Source organism: Rhinolophus sinicus, chromosome 13 (genome assembly GCF_057876585.1).
Source record: "Rhinolophus sinicus isolate RSI-liver-muscle chromosome 13, RSI-T2T, whole genome shotgun sequence".
NCBI classification, from domain to species: Eukaryota; Metazoa; Chordata; class Mammalia; order Chiroptera; family Rhinolophidae; genus Rhinolophus; species Rhinolophus sinicus.
In genome coordinates, this window is record NC_142513.1 from 8,116,698 (window position 1) to 8,142,729 (window position 26,032).

The 26,032-nt window shown below is 47.2% G+C and overlaps 2 protein-coding genes across 2 annotated transcripts in view; both read left to right on the forward strand.

The window, feature by feature from the left end:
• Positions 1-1,082: 1,082 nt before the first annotated feature.
• SALL4 (spalt like transcription factor 4) lies at positions 1,083-16,910 on the forward strand. Its single transcript, XM_019726109.3, has 4 exons — positions 1,083-1,339; positions 9,732-12,065; positions 12,872-13,149; positions 14,861-16,910. The coding sequence occupies exons 1-4, from the start codon at positions 1,210-1,212 to the stop codon at positions 15,278-15,280; spliced, it is 3,162 nt and encodes a 1,053-aa protein (XP_019581668.2). The 5' UTR covers positions 1,083-1,209; the 3' UTR covers positions 15,281-16,910.
• Positions 16,911-24,310: 7,400 nt separating this feature from the next.
• ATP9A (ATPase phospholipid transporting 9A) overlaps positions 24,311-26,032 on the forward strand; it is a 115,618-nt gene continuing 113,896 nt past the window's right edge. Inside the window, exon 1 of the mRNA XM_074318096.2 lies at positions 24,311-24,662. Coding sequence (XP_074174197.2) covers positions 24,376-24,662 — 287 coding nt within the window. The 5' untranslated portion in view covers positions 24,311-24,375. The remainder of the gene's footprint in view (positions 24,663-26,032) is intronic.

Genomic DNA, 26,032 nt, shown 5'->3' on the forward strand with positions numbered 1-26,032 from the left:
ATAATATACTCAAACACACAATTTTAGAAAATTCCAAATATCGCCATAGTGGGATGGTACAATTACTTTGAATTATACACCTTTTTCCATAATAAAGTCTGTATTGAAAAAAAAAAATTCCAATAATGTTTAGTTTAGTAGCAGCCAGTTACTCTGACACTGCCCATTGTGTTTCCATGGGATATGGAACAGCATTCTTAGTTGTAAAGTATGATGTTATCAGACATTTATGGCTCCCGTGGGGGAAAAATGCAATTGCTTGCTGTTTTGATACTATCTGACTGTACTCGCTTTTAATCTGCCCTTTCTATATTTAATATCCCATCATTTAAAAACAAACAAACAAAAGAACCAGAAAAACTCCCCCAAACAAAATCGAGCTCGAGTTGTAACAAAAAAACCCCAATCCTTGTGAATATGAATCCTGGGGGCTATTTAGCATTTAACGCAAATAAATCATGGTGAGGGGATAATCTGAAATTTTGCAAGTTCGAAGGCCAATTTTAGAGTTGAGATGGACCTAGAAGGTTGAATAAATCACCCTTTCCACTATTCTTCAGTCATCACGAATGTCAATATAAACACTTCAATCAAAATGAAGATGGAAGGGGACTCGGGTCACATCTCAGTTTTGTTTGTTTTTTGGTAGATGTAAATACTGAGCCAAACTATGCCACTGAGAAGACCTTCCTCTCAGGCTTGTGCGGATATCAACCTTACAAAAGTAATTTTTGGAGCACACTGCCAAATACGCTCGTTCCAAAACTTTTACGTTAAGTCCCTACTTTTTAATAAGTACACAATTCTTTTTCTTTTTCTCTCCAAGAATTCAAATAGCTGGGGCGAAGGATGTGTCGCCCCCCACCCCCACCCCCCCGCATTTCGTCCAGATTCAGCCAATCTGAGCCCGGATGCTAATTAGTTGCGCTCCCCCGACGAACACGCCTTTGTCGCAAGTAGGGCCGGACTACAAAGCCCAGAATGCCTCGCCCCTCCCTGATCAATGAGGGCTTATTTAAATGATCTCTGAGGTCTTGGACTCAGGCCAATCAGCTGTCAGGGCTCATGATAAATCGCAATGCATTATTGATAATAATAATTACTGGGACATGCGCGTTCCGGCCGAAGGGGGGTAAATTTCCAACTCCAGGAATTTGTGGCGGAGTGGGCAAATTACCGCAGCTCTCCCGGCGCCCCGATGCTCGCACCATGTCGAGGCGCAAGCAGGCGAAGCCCCAACACATCAACTCGGAGGAGGACCAGGGCGAGCAGCAGCCGCAGCAGCCGGCCCCAGAGTTTGCAGATGCGGCCCCAGGGGCGCCCACGGCGGGGGAACCGGGTGAGTGGGGCTGGGGGCGCACAGCCGGGGCGCGCAGTTTCCGGCATGTTCGCGGGACCCTCGAAGGCGCGGGCTTCGGGGAGCTAGCGGCTTCCAGTGCAGATTCTGGAACCGAGATCTGGGGACTCAGTTGCAGAGAAGAGAGGCAGCTTCATTCCCCGCCCCCCCGCCCTTGTTAATTTTACATTTTTATCGCTTTCCCTCACTTGTGTAAGTTTCACCCCCAGGTCTCTCCCTTCTTATTGTAAAGTTGACCCCCACCCTCTCCTCTGTCCCTCTCTTTCCTGAAAGGTTCCCTTCTCCTTGTCCTCTGCCCTTCTCTTAATTGGTTCCAATCCCCTCACTGGTAATCTCCCCCCCACTTGTAACTTAGGTTCCCCTCCTCCCTCCCTGGCGCCGCTTTTAAAAGAAAGACCCCGGGGGTCCCCACCCTTTCCCTCTCACCCCTTGGGGGCTTTTCTAGGAGGTTGGAGTAGCGGCGCACCCGTGGAAGACCCCCCCCGGGGGAGGGCGATCTGTTGCTCGCGCCCCTCCCTGGCCAAGGGGGGGGAGGGGGCGCGACCTCTCCCCACCCCCAGGATCTGGGGTGCCGGCCACCCGCGCTGCGGAGAGTATTGGAGGGTCCGAAAAGGTGGGGGAGAAGAGCCCAATATTTCCCTTTTTGAAAATTTCTTTTTTGGTTATCTCTTTTTCTTCCCGGGCTACGCTGCCTGCGGATCTTCGCCCTAACCTTTCGGGGCCTGACCTCCAGCCATCTTTGATTTCCGACTTCCTAAAATAACCGCGGCAAGCCGGAGGGGTGCGGGCCCCCAGGGGTCGGGGTCGCAGACGCACTGCATCCCGCTGGGGTGCACCGGCCTGGCATTTTGCATGACTTTTCTGGGGCGCCCGGCTTTCCACAAGCGCGCCTCGGGGGCCAGAGGGGAGAAGTCGAGCGAGGGCTGGGCGATTGCGGCCAGGGCGAACTCCCTGGGCTGACCCGGCCCACGTTTCCGCAGCCAGAGTCTCCCCGGTCCTGAGGAGTTCGGGACCCCAGGTCTCTCGGCCGGGAAAACTCCCCTCCTCCTAGTCACTTAACCGAGGAGGGCTTAGGAGCGAGTCGATTTCCCACTATCTCCCCTCTGTCCTGCCCGCCAAATTGTCGCCTGATAAATTTAGCGGAGGCATGGGGGGAGGGGGCGCTTTTAACCTCTTGGGCCTTGTTGGTCGCTTCCCTCCTCTCCCCGCCTGCTTTCTAATTTCTCAACCGTTGGCCGGAGTGTGTGCGGCCACCCCAGATACTCCAAGACAGAACTCTGATGGGAAGACGGCCGCTGCTTTTTGACTACTGTTCTTTTTTTCTTGGAGGGTTTTAATATATTTCCCAATTTTATAATAGGTTAATGTAAATCCCTACTTCCCCCAAAATAATCTTTTTCGAGGGCGAATTAAAGAGATGATGGGCCCGATGAGGGGGAAGGCTGTGCGTTTTCGGGACGTCTGATGGTCAGGGCAGCGCACATCCGAGGTCCCAGGAGGGTGGACTCTCTTTGTGCCTGGGGGGTGGGGTGGAGGGAGCGTGGAGAGTCTTCGTCGCCTGGCCCACCTGGAACAAAAGGGTTAACCCTCCTCCTGCCCGCTTCCTCCCGAGGGGAGGGGCGAGCTCCTGGCTCTGACCCCTCCCCTGGTCCTGCTCTGACCTCCTTTCCCCTTCCCCCTTCATTTTGGGTGGGCGCACACAAGTGGGACTTTAGGTGGTATTTGGCACCTTCACGGGGAGCTTGTTACGCGAAGGTGGGGGGCTTCTTAAATTAACGCTGGCTGGAGTTTGCAGTCAGTTAACCCTAGCTGGTTAGGGTCTCAGGCCTGGCAGTGCGCTCCCTCCACTATTTGGGGGTGGAGGGGGGGTTCGCTATTGATCGCTTGGGTTGGAGCGGACTGCGGAGTTGAGCGTGGGCGCCCCCTGGAGGCCCAGCTTGGATCCGCAACCTTTGCTGAGAGGCGGGTCCCCTGGCAGGTACCGGCTCACACCTGATGGGACGGGTTGTGGAGGGGAATGGAGAACGGTGGGCTGGGCCAAGGATGGGCGTCCCTGGGGACTCCAACCAGTTGCTTTCGCGATCCCTGCTGTGCTTGGTATAATATGCCATTGGCATTCTTGGAAAGAATTTCTCGATCATAGAATGTGTTTGCAGTCCCCAGTTGCCGCCATGGGACGGAAGGTAGTTTTCCCAAGCAGTACATTTTAACGGCTGCATTTCGAATTTGAGCAGCTTGTGTTTGTATGTGTGTATATAGGTATAGATAAGTAGATAAATATGTGTAATTCTTTTTAAATTAAGGTCGGCCGGTCTAATTTTGCAAAGCCAATTTGAGACACTTGTAAAGAAAATAGTTTTTGAGGGAGGAAAATGAAGTTTGGTGACCAATTAGTAGATCAAAAAATCTGCAGGTGGTCAGGGGACTCATAGAGGAAAATTAGCATTTTCTCCAAAGACTTTCAAATGCCCTTTGTGCTAAACTGGATTACAACCTCCAACGATTAAGGTTCCCAAGTTTCAAATAACTGCCTGGCCCAAGTTTCTTAACTGAAATGACCTACATTGGCTGTAAGGATTCTGAGAATAGGGCACTCGGGGAGCTCCCATTTTAATTGAGGGAGAGGGGAATTTGTTGATAGCGTTAGTTAATGTTTCAGGCCGACTTTTCTGTGTTTCGATCTGTTTCCCAAAGGCAGAGGGGCTAAAATTTGCCCACAGCCCCTTTTGTTCCGTTAAAAAGAAATTGCACAAGCCAAGATAGTTGGGCATTCAAGCAGAGCTCTCTGCTAGCTTCCTCACCGGTGGGGAGTTGGGGACCCATCTCGGGAGGCAGGAGATTGAGTTTGCACTTCCTCTTTTTAAATGAAGTAAGATTTTTGGTAAGATTTTAGAGTGAGATGTGCCTTCCAGTGTGGGTGTGTGTGAGTCAGCGGTGTAACCTTGAGACCCGCTTGGGTCTCTGAGCTTTGGGGTTTTGCTGGATACAGTGGAGATACAGTGTCCTGTTTAATTTCAACTATAGAAGAGGCCTCACTGTGTCCCGGGAACACGGTCACTAACTTATGTTGTTCAAAATAGCATTGTTTTTGTTTTTATTTACGTATTGTCTCAAGATGGGGCTGAACTGCCAATTGAGATAATTCTGCAGTTTTCTCTGTAGCTACTGTGTGCCAGAGACCAGGCAGGGGATCTTAAGGACATTATCTGTAATTCTCATTTGTACTCATTTTAGAATAAGCTGTAGCCCGGTGGTTCCCTTGTCCTGTTGGATTGTAGCCTTCCTCTGAATCCAAGGGGCTGTGTGTTGGGAGGAATTGGTTATGAGGCAGGATTTTGTCAGTTCCTTTGAGGGGGCTGGTTAAGTGATGGTCTCTCTTGCCTTTTAATTTTTTGAGATGTGCCTTTGGAGGCTTTAGGTGAAGAGGTCCCTGTGAAGCAAGTTGGAAATAAGGCAGTTTGTATTTGGTGCTGTGGCCTTTTTCCCCTTGGCGGGGGAGTCAAGAAGTTCCCTTTTTCATCACCCTTAACTTACCTGTTGTACTTTTGATTATTTTTGTAAAAGCATCTGAACAATTTTAAAAGCGTCTACATCTAGACAAGAGCTATACTTCTAGTCACCGCCTTTTTTATTTTTATTTTTTTTTAAATTAATTGAGTGTCTGTGTCAGGCTTTGTTCTGGGGGCTCTGAAGGAGGGCACAGAAGCTCCTGCCTGCTTGGAGTTTACAAATTTGCTTAAAAGATGAGATCCAGTTGAGGCACACACCTCAGCTATACAGCCTTCTTTAATTCTTTCATTCTTGTATTTTTTTATTCCCCCTTTTCAGTGGAGAATTTTGATCCTAGACTGGAAGAATTTTTTTTAGCTCCTTATTAAGTAGAAACTTAATTATTGCTCTAATTAGCCATCAGTGTATTGAGTTAAAGTCTTGTGACTTAAGTGTTTCTTGGATTGTGGAATCCAGGTGTAAAATTAAACTGGTAAAAAGGTGCTTGCTTTCAACTGGTTCAATACTTATGGAGGTCTCAATTTCCTTTTGTTTTTTTGGTAATTACCCTTTGGGTGGGGAGAGGGTAGAAATTGTTTAATTTAGATAATCTACTCATTATGGTTCTTTGTAATGTAGGAATTGGGAGGGGGGAGATAAACTTGAGTCCTAATGCTTTTCTCAAGATAAATTTTTTTTTTTAAAGCATTTCTCATCCCCAGAATTTGATTGGCCTCTGGTAGATGAGCTTTTCTTCCTATACAATGGAAAGGGTATTTTCTATCCATTTGGCAGTGATTGAATCTAAGACCCCTGCTGGGTTTACTGCATTCTTCCAACTTATTGGATAACTAGATGCTGGCAGATAACATTCCTAAAATTCGGGGTGGGGGTGGGGTAGGAGGGTGGAAGAACTAGTTGCTGTGTCATCCCCCTGAACTTTGCTTTTTTTCCTTTTGGGAAGGGTTCACTTAAGCATACCCAGCAATTGTTCATAAGAGAGTCCTCTCTTGGGCAAATACAGTTTCAGTATTTGCCAATGGTGGTCTGGATGTAGAAGTACTTTTTACTGCACAAGCAAACAGAGCTCCTGCTGTTTTAAGACTCAAGTGGGATGTGGCTGGTATGGTTTCGAGGCTACAGAAGAGGCAAGCCTGTGTATACAGTGAAGGCAAGCTGGTATTCAGGTTGTAAATCACTCCTGGGAACTGTTAGATCCTTCTAGAGCGGGGGAGCTTAACCTTTTTTGTGCCATACACCCCTTCTCAACAGAATGTACTTAGATGCATAAAATGAAATACATAAGAGATACCAAGAAAATAAATCGCATCGAGATACAGTTATCAAAAATGAAAAAGTTTGTGATAAAGTGACACGTGCTTTATGAACACCGGAAGATCCAGGTAACCTAGAATTTCCTGTAATGCAGCAGACAGATTAACATCGAAAGAAAATCTGCTTTCTATTGATGACAAGCTCACAGGTTCTGTGAATACCACTGTGGTATGTTGCTACACTCGTAATTAAATGTTAAATTTTAGTTCAGATTAGTGACAGTAAAGAACATTTTTTCCTAATTTCATGGACCCCAGTTTATGAATGTCAGCTTTAGAACCTGCATTTTCAATGAAGGAACATTGTCCCCCAGGAGGTGGAAACTTTCTTGGGGGAAGACAAAAACATGGATGTTACCGTAGCTTGTGGCCTCCCAAAGGACCACAGTGCATGAGCAGATACACAATATATTTGTGGCATTAAAATTTCATGGTGGTAGGGGGAGAGATTAGGAAAAAATGCCTTAAAAGCCTCCATAGGAGGAATGAATTGAAAACATGTTTGAGAAACTTTGCTCTCAAAGAAACAATGATAAATTAGGCCACTAATTTTAGTGTTCTTCTTAAATAGTATTTCAGAATACAATACCTGCTCTTCTGTTCTGGTTATCAATTACTTTGAGCTACTTGTTTCTGAGCCTCAGTTTCCAAATCTTCAAATTGGGAACAAAGACTTATTTGATCATGTGGCTGCAAAGATAATGAGTTAAGGTACCACGAGTCTGAAGTGTGTTTTGTTATTTGGAGGAGGTTGGTAGTTTTTCTTTGGACCCTTACAAAGTGGAATGGGCATTTTTACATGAGCTTTACTGGAGATTTCCAGAAGTAGAATGGCTAAGACAGACGGTGTAAACATGCTAATTAAAAAGAAACCATAGTACAAAAGTGTACACAGATTAAAGTTTCTCTTCCACCCCAACCCCCAGGCTCATGCTCCAATAGCTAGAGACTAGTCACAGTTTTTCTTATTTCAGAAGTTTCCCATGTACATAGTCACATTTTATCAGCAATATAAACGGGAGCACATTATATATACATCCTGTTCTCTCCCCTTTTTTCCCTCCTCCTGAAACAAACCGTGGGCAATTGTCTTATGGAGCAGCACAAAATGTAAATCTACTTTATTTTTGTAGGCTACAAGTGATCATCTTTTTCGTTCCTTTTTTTTTTTAACTTTTATTTATTTTAAGTGTTTTTCCAGGACCCGCCAGCTCCAAGTCAAGTAGGTGTTTCAATCTAGTTGTGGAGGGCGCAGCTCACTGGCCCATGTGGGGATGGAACCGGCAACCTTGTTGTTAAGAGCACCGCGCTGTAACCAACTGAGCTAACCGGCCCCTGCCCATAATCTTTTTTCTATACCCTAATTTACGCCATCGGAACCTTAATGATAAACCAAAGTGTATCCATTTTTATTTTTGCTGTTAATATGAGAAATGTATCCTTGTATTACAGAAAGTAAATTTCTAACAAGGGAATTGCTGGGTCAAAGGAGAACGGCACCAAGAGGACGTTGCCAGCTTGTCCTCTGGAGAAGTTGTATCTATTTATATGCACCTACTAATACCTGTGTTTCTCTCCCAAGACCAACTTTTTAAAAAGTTCAACTTTTTAAAGTTCTTGACACATAACTGCCTGAATTGCTTTTCCAGAAAGATTTTATGCCACTTAACACCCCCACCAGCGCAGCATTTCAAGTCTTGGGAAAGTGTACCCATAGATGGCTATCTATGAGTTCTGGGAATTGATGAATATTATTATCTTGATTCTTGAAAATAGCGACGGTTGCTGAGCTCCACCTGGAAGTACAGGGCTGCCTCACGTCCTAACTTAAAGTGACTTCTGGGCCTCCCAACAAGGTGGTAAAGGGTGTTCTAGTCTCCCCCCCCCCCCCCCAACCTGATTCCCCAGTCTTTCTTGTCCTGCGCTGGGGTTTCTGTGAGAGGAAAGATAGTTGCAGTCTCAACAGAAGAAACATAATAGGAAGTGTAAGAACAAAGGAAGAATTCAAACGGAGGTGCTGGGCGCTACATGCCTGGGTTTTAATAAATGTAGAATGTATATATGGGCAGTTAGAGGTGCCCAGTCAGAATACAGGAGGCTTACCTATTTGCCACGGGATTTCTAGCCCCAGCCTTGCGCACAGTAGGAGGTGAGAAATAGTTCAATGAATTAGTCATTCAATGACTGTTTTGTTCTCAGTAGCCCTAATGGTAGTTGCCCAGCTATGTAACCTTTAGAAATAGAAGAGGTGGAAAAACTGAGGTTCACTGAATACTAAGAGTTTCTACACCTTTCCGAGATCCTAGGATGGGTGCCAGGTACACGGTAGGCATGCAAGCGCTTAGCCCAGACAGCTGCCATACGAGGTTGTCACGGTTATGCACGTGGAACAGGAATTCGGAGGCTTAAGCCCACCACGTGAAATCGGTTACTGACAGGTGCACAGTGGATTGGCCCTAACTGGTTTTCTTGACCCTGGCAGGCCAGACCTTTGCAAAAATGCCCTATTTATTACCCGATCTGAAACTGGTAAAGATTAAAGTCAATTTACTAAGGCCAAGCTGCTGTGTAAATGTGAAAGAACCACTTTAGAAATAGAAGAGGTGGAAAGATCAAATCTGCTGATCTTCTCAAGAGAAAGACATTTTGTTTCAAGGTCAACCCCTCCTCAAACTCTCCCTGGACTTTTCAGTAAAAAAAAACCCATGGTTTTAGGAAGTGGAATCACCCAAGAAGAAATAGGGCAAAATATGTTAATTTGCTTTAAAAAGTAGTAATTTATTTGAGGGATGTGGATCCTTCCTGCCCCCCCACCCCCATTTGTACGTTTCAAACAGGTTCTGTTTTAAACAAAAACGGTTACATTTTACGAGCTATTCTACAGCCTGTTTCACCTAACTTCTGTTCACGTCAGGGCATACAGAAATTCTCCATAGTTTTGCACTGTGGGTGAACCAAGACTTAACTTTTTGCTGCTGTACATGTTTCTGTAAAAATTCCCCTTTGGCTGGCTTAAAAACAATAGAAATTGATCCTCTCGCTGTTTTTGAAGGCTAGTAGTACGGAGTCAAGGTGTCACCAGGATCGGTTCCTTCTGCAGGTTCTGAGGGAGAATCGGTCCCCTGCCTTCTTCCTGCCTTGTTGGTTCCTACCTTCCTTACGCCAGCAATCCTTAGTTTAGAGCCACGTTACTCCTTCCCATGGCCTCATTCTCTGTCTCAAATCTCCCTTTCGTTTTAAGGACAGCAGGCATTGGGTTTGGGTCCCACCCTAGTTATATTTGTAAAGGTCCTGTTCCAGATAAGGTCCCTGCACAGGTACTGGGGTTAGTACGTAGCCATATTTTTTTTGGGGGGGGGAATATTAGTTGACCCACACTACACAAGTGGCTAGTCCATCCAGACCCTTTGGATGCCTAGTTCCCTTACACATCTTCATTCTGCCTGCTGCACACTGACCCCCAAGACTGTGAGTAGTCGTGGTTCTTCCTGAGACATTGCCCCTCCAACCTTTTTTGGGCAGAGTGCTTAGCTTTTGCTTTCTTGTCACAGGTGCTCCAATGAACCACCCAGGCACTGGTGATGACGTGAATGGGGACCGAGCGATGGTAAAGAGGCCTCGTCGGGAGGAGACTCACGTCTGCGAGAAATGCTGTGCGGAGTTCTTCAGCTTCTCTGAGTTCTTAGAACACAAGAAAAATTGCACTAAAAATCCACCCGTCCTCATCATGAACGACAGTGAGGGGCCGGTGCCTTCCGATGACTTCTCCGGGGCTGTGCTGAGCCACCAGCCACATAGTCCAAGCAGTAAGGACAGTCACAGGGAGGAGGCCGGCAGCTCAGGGGACATGAAGGAGAAGCCAGGGGCGGAGTCTGTTCTGTACTTGAAGACGGAGACGGCCCTGCCGCCCACACCCCAGGACTTAAGCTATTTACCCAAAGGCAAAATGGCCACTACTAATGTCACTCTCCAAGCACTACGGGGCACCAAGGTGGCAGTGAATCAGCGGAGTGCGGACGCGTTGCCCGCCCCCTTGCCTGGTGCCAACAGCATCCCGTGGGTCCTGGAACAGATCCTGTGTCTGCAGCAGCAGCAGCTACAGCAGATCCAGCTCACCGAGCAGATTCGAATTCAGGTGAACATGTGGGCCTCCCACGCCCTCCACTCCGGCGTGGCGGGAGCTGACACCCTGAAGACATTAGGCAGCCACATGTCCCAGCAGGTTTCTGCGGCCGTGGCTTTGCTCAGCCAGAAAGCTGCTGGGAGCCAAGGGCTGTCTCTGGATGCCTTGAAACAAGCCAAGCTACCTCATGCAAACATCCCTCCCGCCACCAGCTCTGTGTCCCCAGGGCTGGTGTCCTTCGCTCTGAGGCCCGATGGGTCCAGGGGGCTTCCCACCCGCCTCCCAGGTGCTCTGCTACCTCAGGCCCCGGGCTCCGTGCTTTTCCAGAGCCCTTTCTCCACGGTGGCGATAGACCCATCCAAGAAAGGGAAAGGGAAGCCACCCAACGTCTCCCCGGTGGATGTGAAACCCAAAGACGAGGCCGCCCTCTACAGGCACAAGTGTAAGTACTGTAGCAAGGTTTTTGGGACTGATAGCTCCTTGCAGATCCACCTGCGCTCCCACACTGGAGAGAGACCCTTCGTGTGCTCTGTCTGTGGCCACCGGTTCACCACCAAGGGCAACCTCAAGGTGCACTTTCATCGACATCCCCAGGTGAAGGCAAACCCCCAGCTGTTTGCCGAGTTCCACGACAAAATGGCGGCAGGCAATGGCATTCCCTATGCACTCTCTGTACCTGTCCCCATAGATGAAGCGAGTCTCTCGTTAGACAGCAAACCTGTCCTGGTAACAGGGACCCCCCACGTAGGGCTACCTCAGAATCTCTCTTCAGGGACTAACCCCAAGGAACTCATGGGTGGCCCATTGCCCACCGACCTGCAGCCCGGGCCTTCTCCAGAAAGTGAGGATGGATCCATACTCTCTGGGGTGGGGCCAAACCATAATTCCCCAAGGGTTGGTGGCTTCCAAGGGAGAGGGACACCCGAGCCAGGGTCAGAGACCCTGAAGTTGCAGCAGTTGGTGGAGAACATTGACAAGGCCACCACCGACCCCAACGAATGTCTCATTTGCCATCGTGTCTTAAGCTGCCAGAGCTCCCTCAAAATGCATTACCGTACCCACACTGGGGAGAGGCCATTCCGGTGTAAGATCTGTGACCGAGCCTTCTCCACCAAAGGCAACCTGAAGACCCATTTCGGGGTTCACCGAACCAACACATCCATAAAGACGCAGCACTCGTGCCCCATCTGCCAGAAGAAGTTCACCAACGCGGTCATGTTGCAGCAGCATATTCGGATGCATATGGGGGGTCAGATTCCTAACACCCCCCTGCCCGATAATCCCTGTGACTTTACGGGTCCCGAGCCAGTGATGGTCGGTGAGAGTGGCAGCACAAGTGCCATTTGTCACGACGATGTCATCGAAAGCATTGATGTGGATGAAGTTGGTTCCCAGGATGCCCCCAGCAGCTCCTTGAAGGTCCCCATGCCTGTTTCCAGCGTCCACTCAGCATCACCCACTCTAGGGTTTGCCATGATGGCTCCTCTAGACGCCCCGGGGAAGGTGGGCCCTGCTCCTCTTGTCCTGCAGAGGCAGACCAGCAGAGAAAATGGTTCGGTGGAGAGTGATGGCTTGACCAACGACTCATCGTCCTCAGTGATGGGAGACCAGGAGTATCAGAGCCGAAGTCCAGACGTCCTGGAGACCACGTCCTTCCAGGCACTCTCCCCGGCCAATAGCCAAGCAGAAAGTATCAAGTCCAGGTCTCCTGATGGTGGCGGCAAAGCAGACGGCTCGGAGAACAGCCGCACTGAGATGGAAGGTGATAGAGCTTTGGATTTAACTTATGTCCATTTTGGGCACGAGGTCGTCCGAAAGGAACCTGGGTTGAACTTGACAAACGGAGAGTATGATATATGTGAAGCAGCTCCTCTGTAGGGCATTTAGCCTTTCTGTACTTCTGGGTAGAGGGGAATAACAACTTCCTCTATCCTAGTAGTGACATGCCTTTATTTATGACAGTAATGCATACTGGCTATGGACAGCGTACTTTTTTATTGATTTTTGTGTGTGAGCCCTATGGGGACATGTGGGTAATCTTAAGAATAGAATTTTGAGCAAGTGGGCACTGGTTTTTAGCCATTGAGATAAACCAAACTTGCTTGATTCTGAGGTCCCGTTCCCTAATGCAAGGTAAACAAATGAATAACTCTTGAGGGGTAAAAAAGAATCTAACCCACTTGAAATGCACATATAAACTGGGGTGCCTGTTGATGTCATTAGTGGTAAAATGGGGGAACAGCCGCATCGTAGAATCTGAGGATGGCGCCTGGGCATGACTTTAAAAGTAACTATGTAGGAACTTGAACTTGGATGCATGTGTTTATGTGTTGCCCATACCTTACACCCAAGTGGTCAATTTCCCTAAGTGTTTATTCCCTAAGTGTCATTATTCTCTCCTCAGGTAAACAAGTCAAAAGGAAAGCTGCTTGTGGTGTAAATTTCCTTGAAAGCCTTTTCCAGGCTCTCAAACAGTGGGCACTTGTTTTCAAGGCTGGTTTTTTTCTTTTGGTTTGAAGAGTGAATGAGTGGGATGATAAAGGTTCAGGATTTTTTTCTCTGTCCTAGGTCGGAGCAGCCTACCATCAGTATTTGTCCGCGCCCAACCAACCTATGTCAAAGTTGAAGTTCCCGGTGCGTTTGGACCTGCCACCATGTCCCCAGGCATGACACCTTTGTTAGCGGCCCAGCCACGCCGACAGGCCAAGCAACATGGCTGCACGCGGTGCGGGAAGAACTTCTCATCCGCGAGCGCGCTTCAGATTCACGAGCGGACTCACACCGGCGAGAAGCCTTTCGTGTGTAACATATGCGGGCGAGCTTTCACCACCAAAGGCAACTTGAAGGTGAGTTGCTTCAGGGTGTCAGCAGGGATGGGGGCTAGGTGTTGAGCAGCATCTCGGGGTCAAGAGATGCAAGGAGCTATCATTCATCATGAAGCCTCCATTAAGAGCGAATGGGATATTCTCTCAAAACTGGCTCCTGCCGTATTCTTTTGTAGCAGTGTATTTTCTCACATCACAACATCTCTAAAATTGGCATGCTTCTTGCGGGCGGTGTCTGTAATTGTTTTTTGCCCCCCTAATCTTAGTGGCACATAAAATGATGATGTATTTTACAAGTGATGCCATCTAGGAACAGGAGCCATGCTCTCTTCTGGTCCTGTCTCTTAGTATAAAGTTTGGCTTGGGTCATTGTCCCTCCAATTGGGCAGACCATAGTACCCTTCAATCATCGTTTAGCTAGGTGTAGGAAATCCAGTCTGGAAACAGATGGTATTGGTGATGTGTTGTAATGTAGTTATCAATAAATCATTTGTGGATTTTATAGCGGCCAGGCTTGCTGGCCACTCTGTACTGTATGTTGGTTTTGCTTTCCTAGCCAGCTCGGTTGAAATAAATACCACGAGTTAAACATACCATGTAGTACAGTACCACTGGAGTTAAAAAGGAAAAGGTCTTCAGGTTATCAGCCTTGCTTTTAAAACCGAGCAGCTGGGTCCTTCCTGAGAATGGCCTATTGTTTGATAAATTGGTTCCACTAAGATTTCATGGGGGGGAGAGGAAGAGGAGACCCTCCCTTGTAAGGACTGAAAGGGGCCTGCGTAAGAGCGGAGGATGGGAATTGGTTTTCATCTGGGCCCTGCCTCCTGTGTGTGCCAGGTGTGTTCCTCTAGGGACACCTCGCTCCGTCTCCAGTGAGTAGAACACTTACTTGTTGAATTCTTGGTAGTCAGAATCAAGGTTGAAACTTCATCTTAAAGTTGACCTAAAAGACTGTAGTCATGTAAATTCAAAGTACTTCTTATGACAAAAAACAACCTATATTCTTTTTAGTCTAGTTGCCAAAACTGCCAGAGGAGGAACATGAAGTAACTTCATCTCTAATACCGACTTCCAGAAATAAAGCTTAAATTAGTTCACAGACCCTGGGATCAACCCAGGAAAGGTCTGGAGCTGCTCTTGCTGTCCACGTGGTGCCCCGGGCCTCGGTTCCCCAGGCATGGGGGTCATGGTAATGACGACTTCCGGTTGTCCTGGAGAGTAAATGAGTTACGTAGTAAAGTGTTTCAAAATTATGCCCGGAACATCTTAATAGCTTGTTATAATGATTTAAGAGGAAGTCACTTCTGAGCCCGATGAGATAATAACTATTAAACTTCTAAGGATGTCAGTGAAGATGAAATGAGAAGGCCTGAGAAACCCAGTACCTACCACATTCTTCAACTCTTTTTGAAGAAGCTGAAAGGGATTTGAAAAGTCAAAAGCCAGACTGGAAAAAATAATTGCAGAAAGGAGGCCAGGGGCTGAAGAAGCAGTAGGTAGTAAGATCATCTGATTTTTTTTTTTCTTTTTTTTTTTTTTTTCCCTCCCCCAAGAGACCAGATACTTGGATTTTTTTTTTTTTTTTTAAACATATGGAGTCTCATTTTTAAATATAAACTATGTTAAAATACTGTCTGGGTAGAACCAAACCCATATGCAGGCTGACTGTGGCTTGCCAACACACAGTCAAATCTCTGTTTGGGTGGAAACCTTTCTGTCCCTCTTCCCATAGGTCCATTATATGACGCATGGGGCCAACAATAGCTCTGCACGCCGAGGGAGGAAGCTGGCCATCGAGAACACCATGGCTCTGTTAGGAACAGATGGAAAGAGGGTCCCCGAGATGTTTCCCAAGGAAATCATGGCCCCTTCAGTGAATGTGGACCCTGCCGTGTGGAACCAGTACACCACCATGCTCAACGGTGGCCTGGCCATGAAGACCAACGAGATATCAGTCATCCAGAGCGGAGGCATTCCTACTCTCCCAGTGTCGCTGGGGGCCAGCTCCGTTGTGAATAACACCACTGTCTCCAAGATGGATGGCTCCCAGTCCGCTCTCAGTGCCGATGTGGAAAAACCAGGGGCTGCTGACAGCGTTCCCAAACACCAGTTTCCTCACTTCCTGGAAGAAAACAAGATTGCAGTCAGCTAAGCTAAAAGAGAGAGAGCCCGTGCGGATGGAGAAATGCAGTGACCTCTCTAGAACTGGACCTTTTTCTGTTTGTTTTTAAAGAACCCATCTCCTCCTGTTTGGTTTTTTGTTGTTGTTGTTGTTTTTTTTAACTGATGTGCAAATGATGTTTACAGTTGTGACCACAACCTCAGGCAAAGTCCTACAATCACGATGTTGCTATGCTGCTTTGCAAAAAAACAAAAACAAAAGAACAAACAAAAAATTCATACTAAAACATACAGACTAATTTTTTTTTTTTTTTAATTTTGGAAAGAAGCGGGTCTTGCAAAGTAGCTTTGTTACTTGCGACAAACTAGACATAAAACTTTTGTACATGCTGGAGTAACTATTTCCAAAGACTTAACCTATTTCAAGTTGGAACTTATTGACCCACAATGGAAAAGACAGCTGCTTAGCCTTGTGGGGGATTGGGTAGTGTACACTGCCCTGGTGATTGTGGGTAAATGGACAAGGTCTGTTGTCTTTAGGGGCCTGCTTTGTGTGCCCCCAAACCCTGCACCCATCTTTTATTTTTCTTTTTTTGAATGTACTTTTTCCCCCCAAAAAAAACTAAGGTTGTAGAATGACAGTTCCTTCAACCTTGGAACCTTAAATAGGATGCCCTCAGATGGACTGATTTTAGTCCTTAGGGAGTCAATGTGTGTTGCTGCTTATTTAAATACAGTTCAGGTGGAGCCCTCAGTGCCAATATACTCCCTATGCTTTCCAGATGCCACCTTCTTCCTGACTGCCAGGAGAGGTGGACACCTGAGCAGGGAACCTCAGGTGACTTAATTTAGTTTGCCAGTGCCTACTCGATTGAAGAACTGGGTTTTCATTCTTAAAGAAACTCACGGAAGGGCATGTTTCTTATTATAGGTTCACATACTAAATTTTAAAAAAATTTCCTTCATGTGACTTATGCCAAGTAACTATGAAGATTTTTTCCCCCCGAGTATTGCATGAAGGCTACAAAGTTGGAACAGGCACGTCCTGGGTATGAAAGCTTTAATTTATCTACCTCATTTTTATTTTATTTTTGTAGCCTTAGTTTCTCTTTTCCTATTTGATAACCCTGAAGTGTTCCCAGGCCCCGTCTTAAACCTAAGAGTTGATGTATTGGTGGGAGCAGCTGGATCTTCAAGATGTTTATGTGATTTTTTTTTTTTTTTTAAATCCCCTTTTTGTATATGTAATATTAAGCAAACGATGAAACGTTGCTTTAACGGTTTAACGAGGAAGGAGAAGGAAAGACCACTCCTCTCTGGGTGGAGAAGTCTTTCCCCCCTCAGTGTGGAAATGTAGATCAAGACTTATCAAAAGTTTGTCTCTGAATTAATTATTGCACCTGACTTTAGGTTCCCCAGATTTTTTTTTTTTTTTTTTTTTTTTTGCCAAGTTGTGCCTTTCCTTCTGGAATTGTAAGGTGAACACAATAATAGTACCTGTTTACACTGTGAAGTGGATATTGTTACAGAGAACACACCGGAGGCTTTCTCACTGTTACGGTAATAACGCCTTGTGAATGTATGATCTATGGAAAGAATCCTGTAGTTTTACCTGCTGATGCTGACTGTTGGAGAATAAATTTTGGATATTTTTTCCCCCACCCGGCGTGTATGCATGTTTTTCTGGTAGTTTCTGCTCTAAATTTGAATCCTTACTTGGTGCCTCATGCAACTCCCCGCAGCTCCGCTCCCAGGTCCTAGAATGAAGATGCACATCTGGTTACATCCATGCTTGACCCATGTTTCAAGCACGCAAACAGCTACTTGCCGCTTGGAATCTTTCCTGTTCAACACATAAAAGTTTTGTTCGAGTAATCTCATTCTAGAAAACTTGTGCGTGTGTTTGCTTCGGACCCTAGAGGATTTATGCCCTAACTATCTTACATCTCAGCCCATCCTGACTTGACACACGCCACTCAGCAGAGAGACACAGTTTTTTAACCATCTCATACTTATGGGTTGCTTAGAAGGGAAAGGGCTGAGAGGCACATAGGAGGTGGCATTTGATTGCAAGGGAAGATTCTTAGAAATAGTAGTGGGGAAAGTGCTACTGGGGAAAGACAAGCAGAAGACCAGGTTCATGTCTGGACCCTCTTGCCCACGGTTCTGTTTGCCTTTGTGAACCCGATAGCAAAACCAGCATCAGGCCCCAGGACAACCTGCATGGATGGAGGCTCCATAGCGTCCTGGAGTGTATTCTTTGACCTCCAGGGAAGGGCTGGAAGTTGTGTTTGATGCCCTTTGACTGGTTGTGAGCTCTGCATGTCAGTTGCCTTTGCAAATGGAAGTCGTCATCCCTACCCCCACACCCCCGAAGATCTGTCTGTCCTTTGGCCTCGACTCATCTAAATTTAGGGTGAAGCAGCCACTCCACTGACTAACCCAATCCTTTAGATAAGTGAAATGGAAGTACCTAATTGAATATGCCCTGGTCCCAAGTGTCTATAGTTTTCACCTTTCTCCGTCTTGATTACTAATTCACAGTTAAGTTTTATGTCTACATTCGAATGTATGAAAGTTATTTTACTTAAAATTATGTTTCCCCCTCTCCAACATACATTAGACATCTTTGCAAGGTAAAACGCGTTTTCTGGCTAATCCTTTTTAAGTATCTGCAATACTACAAGGATGTTTACTTAGCTATTGCTACAGTATTCCTGTTTCCCTCAAACTGTTAGCAATTTTGATCATCTTTGTGGCATAGTTTCTCTTGCACTTGAACTAAGGTGACGTTCCTACTTGAGGGATTGCTAGGACAAAGATGATGAATGTTCCTATGTGTGTTTGTACGTGTGTCCACAAGTGTGTCTTCTCAGCCCTAATCTTGGAAGCCCATTCTGGAAGAGTAGGTTGTGATGTGAGCACACCCTCACCACAGTGCAGCATCTGAGCTGATGGAGCCCAGAAGTTCAGCAATACAGCTGCTCCAGAACTTACCCTTTTAACATAAGACCTGCCTGCCTTCCTGCGTCTTCCTCTGTGCATTCCGTGTATTCAGAACTCTGCTCTGATCGGTGATGATTTAAGGGAATCTCAACGTCTGGACTTGAGAATAAACAGCCAGTTATATGTCAGTTATGTCTCAGTACAACTGGAGGGGATGAAGAATAATCTTCCCCCTTTACCCTTTGGCCCTCTGCCTTCACTCGGCACCCCCAGAACTTGTTTAAAAATAAGTGTTCTGGGAAAGAAATTGTTTGCATGGTGTAGAAGCATTTGGATACAGGGCCCCCTCCAGGCGGAAAAGTTGCACCCTGGGTGGGCACAACTTAACCCTAAGCCATTGCAAGTGGGATTGGCATATGGGGAGGGCTGTTCGTTCAGTTATGTCTGACAGTGCCAGGTTCTCTCAGGTGACGGTGTAACTAAACCACAACAACAAGGAAAGTACTGAAGTAGCTGCACGTTAGCAGGAAGCTTTTCAATAGTTTCAAAGGCAACTCCGACAGCAAACATGACCTGTTAACAACTCAGCAGATGGCTTGAGCCCAGACAGGAAAGTTAACGCGTGTCAGCATCTAGAGCAGGGGTGTCCAAACTTTTTTCAACGTTTTTTACCAAGGGCCATATGCGGTAAAATACACAAACAGCTGGGCCACCCACTCGAGGTGAAGTACCTATTGCCTCACCTGGTTTATTTAAGTAAACTAAATATATTTTTGGAATTTGCTGCGGGCCAATTAACAATGGATTGCAGACCGCAGTTGGCCTGCGGGCCGCAGTTTGGACACCCCTGTTATAGAGGAAGTCCAGAAACAAGAAATTAATAAGGAGATGATACAGGAACATTTCACATCGGTAAAGGATGGGGTCATGATGAGATAACTGGTCCTTTATTTGGGAAAGAAGTCCCAGGTCAGCACTTTGGCTGGATGCCCTAGGGCAAGATGATTTAAGGAACTTCAGATCACTTCATCTGCAAAACGCATGTTGGATTCATAGCATTATGGTGCGATTAGTTAAGAGCATGAAAACACAATCTGGGGCATAGGAAGCATTCAAATAGGGTAGCCATCACTTTGGCTCAGAAAACCAACACTGTCCTGCATGGTTAGGCAGAATTGGTCCCAACTCTGGGTCAGGTGGATTCTCTAGGTTCAATCCATGGAGACCAATGGAGGACGTCACCTGGGTCGAGAGGCTCCCAGTGGTGGGCAGTTCCTTTATCTTGAAGATAACAGTTCATTTTTCTTTGCAGCCCATAAACTAGGGGAGCATGCAGGCAATAGCATATTTCATCATTCCCTGATCAATTGCTTTAAAATTATAAAACTACAAAAAAATTAAAAGCTAGGCTAGTAGGGGTAATTTTTATGTGTCTTCAAATAAGTTCACATAAGCAGCAGAGAATTTCAGCAGGGGCTCCCATGTTTCATTGATTCCTTCAGGTACATTTTTTCCACCTCTGCCTCGGACAAACACCCCAGGACATTCAGGTGCAGGTGGGCAGAAGTTACAAAATAAGAGAACCCTGCTGGTTCTAGTCCCTTGGGTGTTGGGGAAGCCCATTTGGGGCCCATCAAAAAGCTGTATTTGGCTGAACCCGTGATTAAGGTCAGAAACACTACAGCAGCTAATTCACACCTTTTCTTACTTCTTCTTGGCATCACTTATTTTTATGGATTCTGCACCCACTACATATTCATTTAAAAGGGGCATTTTTTCCAGTGGAGAAAGGACGTTTCTTACAGAGTAATTATCCTTGGTCCTATCATAAATTCCCCTAGTTCTGTTCTCTTGTTTCCAAACAAAGTAATCAAGCACTTAGGAATGCCTATGTCTTTTTTTTGTTTTTTACTATTATTACTTATACATAACAAATATACCTCTGGCCACCTATTTTATTTTCTTAAGTTGCAGGCAGTACATTACTCATGAATGGCAGAGACTGTGTCCATTATTTAGCTTTCCAAAGTATCCAAAAGTGAAGGAAGCTTGAACTGAGGGCAAAGGAGTAAGTATAAATTTAAAAGTGAATTACCTAAGAAAAGCTGGGATATGTTTGAATATAAAATTAAAGTACATTTTACCGTAAACTCACTGTTCAAGTGGCATGAACCCAAATAGGAATTATGATTAGGTAGAATTTGTATTTCTTTTTAAGCTGAGGTATATTTGACATATAAGTCATTAGTTTTAGGGGTACAACATAATGATTTGGAATTTGTATACATGGTGAAATAATCGCAATGCGTATGAATGCCCATTTCTGTTCAAAGAAAATGGGTTGGCTTTGAAAGCTGTCAAAGTCCTAAAAAGCCCAAAGAAGCAATTACTTTTGGTCAAGTATGGCTGTTGTCTAGGGATTTATGTTCTTGGTACCCATGAAAATTCAGACTTTTGCCTGAAAAGAAACAACAACAGAAAGCCCATCCCTTTGCTGTAACCATTTCCAACTATTTCTAAATACAAAAAAAAAAAAAAAAAAAAAGCATTAGTTAAACCAGGCTAACATGAGACCAGGAAGTAAATTTACCTCTTAAAAGTGGGCTTCACAATTGAGATGATAAGACCTTGCCAACGTGTTCAAAGAAAGCTTCAAACTCTATTTAAAAGTCCAAAGGATGTTTGGAAGTGACCCTGGGAGAAGAACAACTTCCCAAATAACTTGCATTTCTTCCCTTCTGTTTTCCCTATCATTTCCACCCTCCAATCTTTTGTAAACTTATTGTAAGCAAAGAAAAAGTAAATGGAAAGGAATCTTAGTGCTCTAGGCAGGAAGCAAAGGATGGGAAGGTTTATTTTATCCTGATGGGATAACTAGGGGGGGTCTTTAAAAGCAGTGAAGCAAATGACCTTCTGTATCAGGTGGGAAGCTATAGGTACACATGGTATTGAAGAAGCTTTTCTTTCCCCTTCTATTTACTTCATTTGTTTTTGTTTTTCCCAACGCTTGCTTACTACTCTGATGGCTTTCAGGCCATCCTGATGGGAGAAATTATTTTCGTTGACCTCCCTAAAGGTCCTGAGTAAATTGTCCTTCCAGAGACCCACTCTGCCTTCATCCCGTCACTGCCCCTGCTGGGCTCCTTTCCTGGACCCTGCTGCTGATTCTAACTCACTCAAGCGTCTGGATCTCTCTCAGGATGAGATAAAAGCCTGTAAGTGCCTCTCTTCCAGGGGGACTGCCTTGCTGGTAAGGAGTCTTTTAAAAAGTGTCTGCTCCAACCATTATAAAAGCGCACTGAAGAAAATTTGGAAAATGCAAAGTCAATAAAAATTACCCCTCTCTTTTTATAAGAAAATGTTATTGCTTTTGGAGATTAAGAGGGGGCTCTCTGGTCTTTAAAAAATGTATTTATTTAAAGAAAAACATTGTAAAAGTGATACATGTTCCCTAGAGAAGAAGTAGAAAATACCAGGGGTGCCCAAAAAAATGTATACAAGTGGACACTTTGGTCAGTATTGTTCAAGCAGTAGTTGGCCGTAATCAGAAGTGTCTGGACGCTGATGGGAGCTACTCTGAGCACCTCTTGTAACTGCAGAAGTCAAACATGACTTGTATTCATCTTTTGTTATCAGTATGTATTGAATATTACAATTTTAATACAGTTTTCCTTTCTTCAAATGTGTATACATTTTTTTGGCACCCTCTGTGTAGACAAAACAAAAGGGAAATTTCAAGATTCAGCTGGATGTACCACACTAACGCAAAATATTAATAATAAAGGAAACTGCTGAATTTGGGGTGAGGGGTGGATATGGGGCGGATACATAGAGCACTTTACTATTTGCTCAAGTTTTCTGTAAGTGAATAAATAAAAACATAATAAAATTATTAAATTATATTTAATAAACCTACCTAGAATCTTTTTGTCCAGCGACATCTGATAATACTATGGTGTTCATTCTTTAATTCAGGTAAAATAATATTCTTAGTGGTAGGAGGAGGAATTGCAATGGCTAACCTTTGATAAGTATTTACCATGCAACATTCATTCTACTAAGCGCTTTCTGTGTTCCCATTACTGCACTGAATTCTTACAACAACCCTGTAATAATAACCCTTTCAGAGTGCTTTCTCTGTGGAGGCACTTTTCTAATTGCTTTATTTACATGATGAACTCATTTCATCCGCCCAACAATCCAATGGATCCCTTTTACAGATGAGGAAACAGGCCCAGCAGTTTGTAAGTTGTCTCAGGTTCTACAGCTGGGAAGTGGTGGAAGTGATATAGGATCCCAGACAAGGAAGCTACTATTATTACTCTGTATTTTAGAAAATGAGGGCACAGTCTCATGTGGGTGGCCACAGGTGGCCTCCACAAGGGCTTGAAGATACTCAGAATCGGGATTAGTTGGTGCCTGGAGTGTCATAACTGATTTAATTGGTCACAGGAGGCCATTTGTCCTGCCCTCTAGAGCAGGAAAGAGCAGGTCTGAAGCCCAGCCCAGTTCCTTTCTAGCCGTGTGGCTTTGCACAGGCCTCTCTGACCTTCTATTGCCTCACCTGTAAAATGGGTGTGATTATTTAGACTTAGCTGGCAAGGCTGTTGGGAAGATTAAATGTGTGTTTTAGGTGCTTGATAAAAAACAGTAGCTCATGGCTTTTGAACCCCAGCTGTTTTGGGTTTGGGGTTCCTGGGTTAAAGGGTCACCATCTCTTTTGCTCTTTTCTGTTACCCTGTGTGGTAGGGGAGTGGACAAGAGGATCTGGGGTTTTTAGCGGATCTAAGGTGGGTGGGGTTTGAGAGGGGACAGGTGATAGAGGGTGGGGCCTACTCTGATGCCATAATGGGGGGGGGGGTCAGGGTGTTAACCATTTCCTCCACTCAACAGGCATTTCCTGAGCACAGACTCTGCCATGTACCATCCTAGATGTAGGAGAGAAAGCAGAAAGCAAAGCGGACCAGGTCTGTTAGCTAAAGAATGCTGTTTTCCTTTCAAAGATGCAATGCAGCAACTCCTAAGGACATGCTTCTTTTCTTGAGGAACTTCATCAGGACATGAGATAAGTCACACTTCTTGGTTTGGGATCCGCCCAGCTCCTCCTTCCTTCACCCAGGGCCCCTGACACAGATACTTGGTGGTTTCACTTATAGCAATCATATTAAAAGGCACCTGCACCCTACGTGAAATATACAGATGTAACTACGGACTTAAACGTTTACTTTAGTTGCCGTAGTTTCTTTTATAAGGTGTCACATTTAGAGAGGCTCTTTAATTATGTATGGATTTTTAACTTCCCTCACTCTTCTTTCACCACTATTCATTTTCTTTCTGTTCTCAAAATTTTACCAGGCCCTTGGAAAGTCAGTGGCTCCTGGACACTGTGGGAGCGTGTGGGAGAGCGAATGAGTTGTGGATGTGGGTCTGGGTGAAGGAGTTGGGGGTGTGTGTGAGATGTGAATTGTGGTTTGAGTGATGGAGAGGGGCCCATGTATAAGCCCCCGAGGTAGATCAAGTGTGAGAATGAAAGGGTGCAGGTGTATGTGTGCATGTGTGATTATGACCCTCAGGGATCCAGGTGTGAGAGTGAGGCTGTGCACTGGTGAAGGATGGTGGGTGAGGGAAAGTGGAGGGAGGTAGGGTGTGCCCTTCTGCGATCGTGATTCCTGGGGGCGCACGTGTGTGAGGCCTGAGATCCAGGGTGGGTACATGAGGGTGACCCATGTACCCTCATGTGAGTACATGAGGGGAGTGTGGCAGGGTGTGTGTGTGCAGATGTGCGTGTGTGATTGTAAATGTCAGTTGTTGGGGAGTGAGCATGGCAGGTGTGTGTGCAGGTGTACATGTGTGATTATGAATGTCGGATGCTGGGGAGTGAGCGGCTGAGAATGAACGTGTGTGTGCGTATGAATGTGCATGTTGGTGCAAGAGTGAGCATGTGAGAATGTATGTAATGTGATGGGTGAGTGTGGCAGGGGCTGCGTGAGTGCTGGCGACTGTCAGATGCTGGTGGGGGCGCGGTGGCCCGGCGCGCGCGCGCACGGCGAGGCGTGGGCGGGGGGCGCGTGGCCGGGTGGGCGCGCGTGGGGGCGGGGACACTGCGGCGGCGGCGCGGACACAGCCGGCCGCCCCCCCGGCTGGCGCGGGGCGAGCGGGCGCATAGCGGAACTCGGGTCCATGGTGCGCCCGTGTCCGTCGGTCGGGCCGCGCGGGCGGCTCCGCGCGTGGCCCGGCGCTCGCGAGCTCGCCCCCTCGCTGCGGGCCAGGCCCGCCCGCTGCCGCCGCCTCCTCCCCCGGGGCGGCGCGGCGCCGGCGGGTGGCGGCGCGGAGGCCGGACCGGGCGGCGGCCCAGGCTGCGCGGGGGGCGCGGCAGCCAAGGCGGGAGGCGCGGGCGACATGACGGACAACATCCCGCTGCAGCCGGTGCGCCAGAAGAAGCGGATGGACAGCAGGCCCCGCGCCGGGTGAGCGGGGCCCGGGCCGGCCTCTTTGTCCGCGCGCGGCCGGAGCCTGGCGCTCGGGCGGGTCTGGCCGGGCCTGACAGGTTGGCCGCGCCGGGCGCCAGGAGCCCGCGGCCGGACGGGCAGGCGGGGAGGGGGGTCATCTCGGCTCCAGCCCCGGGCCGGGTCCCCCGCGCGACCCAGTTCCTTTGGGCCCAAGGGCTTGGCTGCCTCGCGCCCCCGCCCACCTCCCTTTAGAAACACCGAGAAGCTGGGCCTGCCCAGCGCTGTTTACAGGCGCGCGGAATTAGGATCGGCCATGCCTTTTGACCGTTGTATTGTTTCCTGATTTCTCCTTGTCGTTGTGATTACGGTTTGGTTTATAGCAAACCGTGCTCTGCGCGTGGAGCAGTCGTCGGGTGCCCCGATATGCTCGACTTATTGGGGTGGGAGACCGGCTCCTCCGCGTGCCCGCCGCGGGGTCGGGTCGCAGCCGGGAGACGGCCACCTTCCTCTCCCGCCCGGGGTGGACCCGAACCAGCAGCCGCAGGAGGGTGGGAGGGGCGCCTTCTGGTCTGTGGGGGTGGGGGGAACTCCCCCCGTTCCCCACCGTCTGAGGAAAGGAGCCTCCTAGCAGGCGGGGCTTGCCACCTGCTGTGGCTTTCCCGCATTGGCAGCCCCAGGGCAGCCGAGGCGCGGGCTTCCCTCATTCGGAGAGGGGACGGGTAGATATTTTGCGTCTTCTATTCGGAGATGGCAATGACCTGTTGAGGTTTTGAGGGGCTGTGGCACTGCCTGCGACAGATTTACCGAGTGGTGAGGGTTGTGAGGAGCTGGTTAAAATGCAGATTTTCAGGCTTCCTCCCAGACCCGCCGATCAGAGTTGGGGGGGGGTGTAGGGGGGGACCTAGAAATGTGCATCCCCCAGGCTTCCCAGGTGAGGCTGAGGTCCCCTGAAGGCTGAGAACGGCAGCTGGGCGGGGCTGCAGCCTCGGGCCCGCCCTTCCCCTCAGCGTCCAGTCCTCGCAGGCACTTCCCTTTGGCCACTGCTTCTTGCAGCGTCAGTTGCATGGTGCACGGGGAGGGGAGGGTGGCTTCATCAGGTGGCGTGGAAATAAAGAAAAAAAAAAAAAAGAAAGAAAAAAGGAATGACGCCAGCTGCCATTTTGTGGGGTCTTTTGTCCCTGTCTTCCTTGAATCTTCCGGGGAGGCGGCCTCATTGATGTAACACGGAGGAGGAAACCAGCACAGCCAGGTTAAGGATTGCTGGGAAGATGCTGCAAAATGGAGGTCGAACTCAGGATCGTCTCACCCGGAGACAGATGGGCCTCCACCCCTTCCTTCACTGTTCTCCTGCGTTTTAATCTTGACCACTCAAGGCTAAAGAATGATAA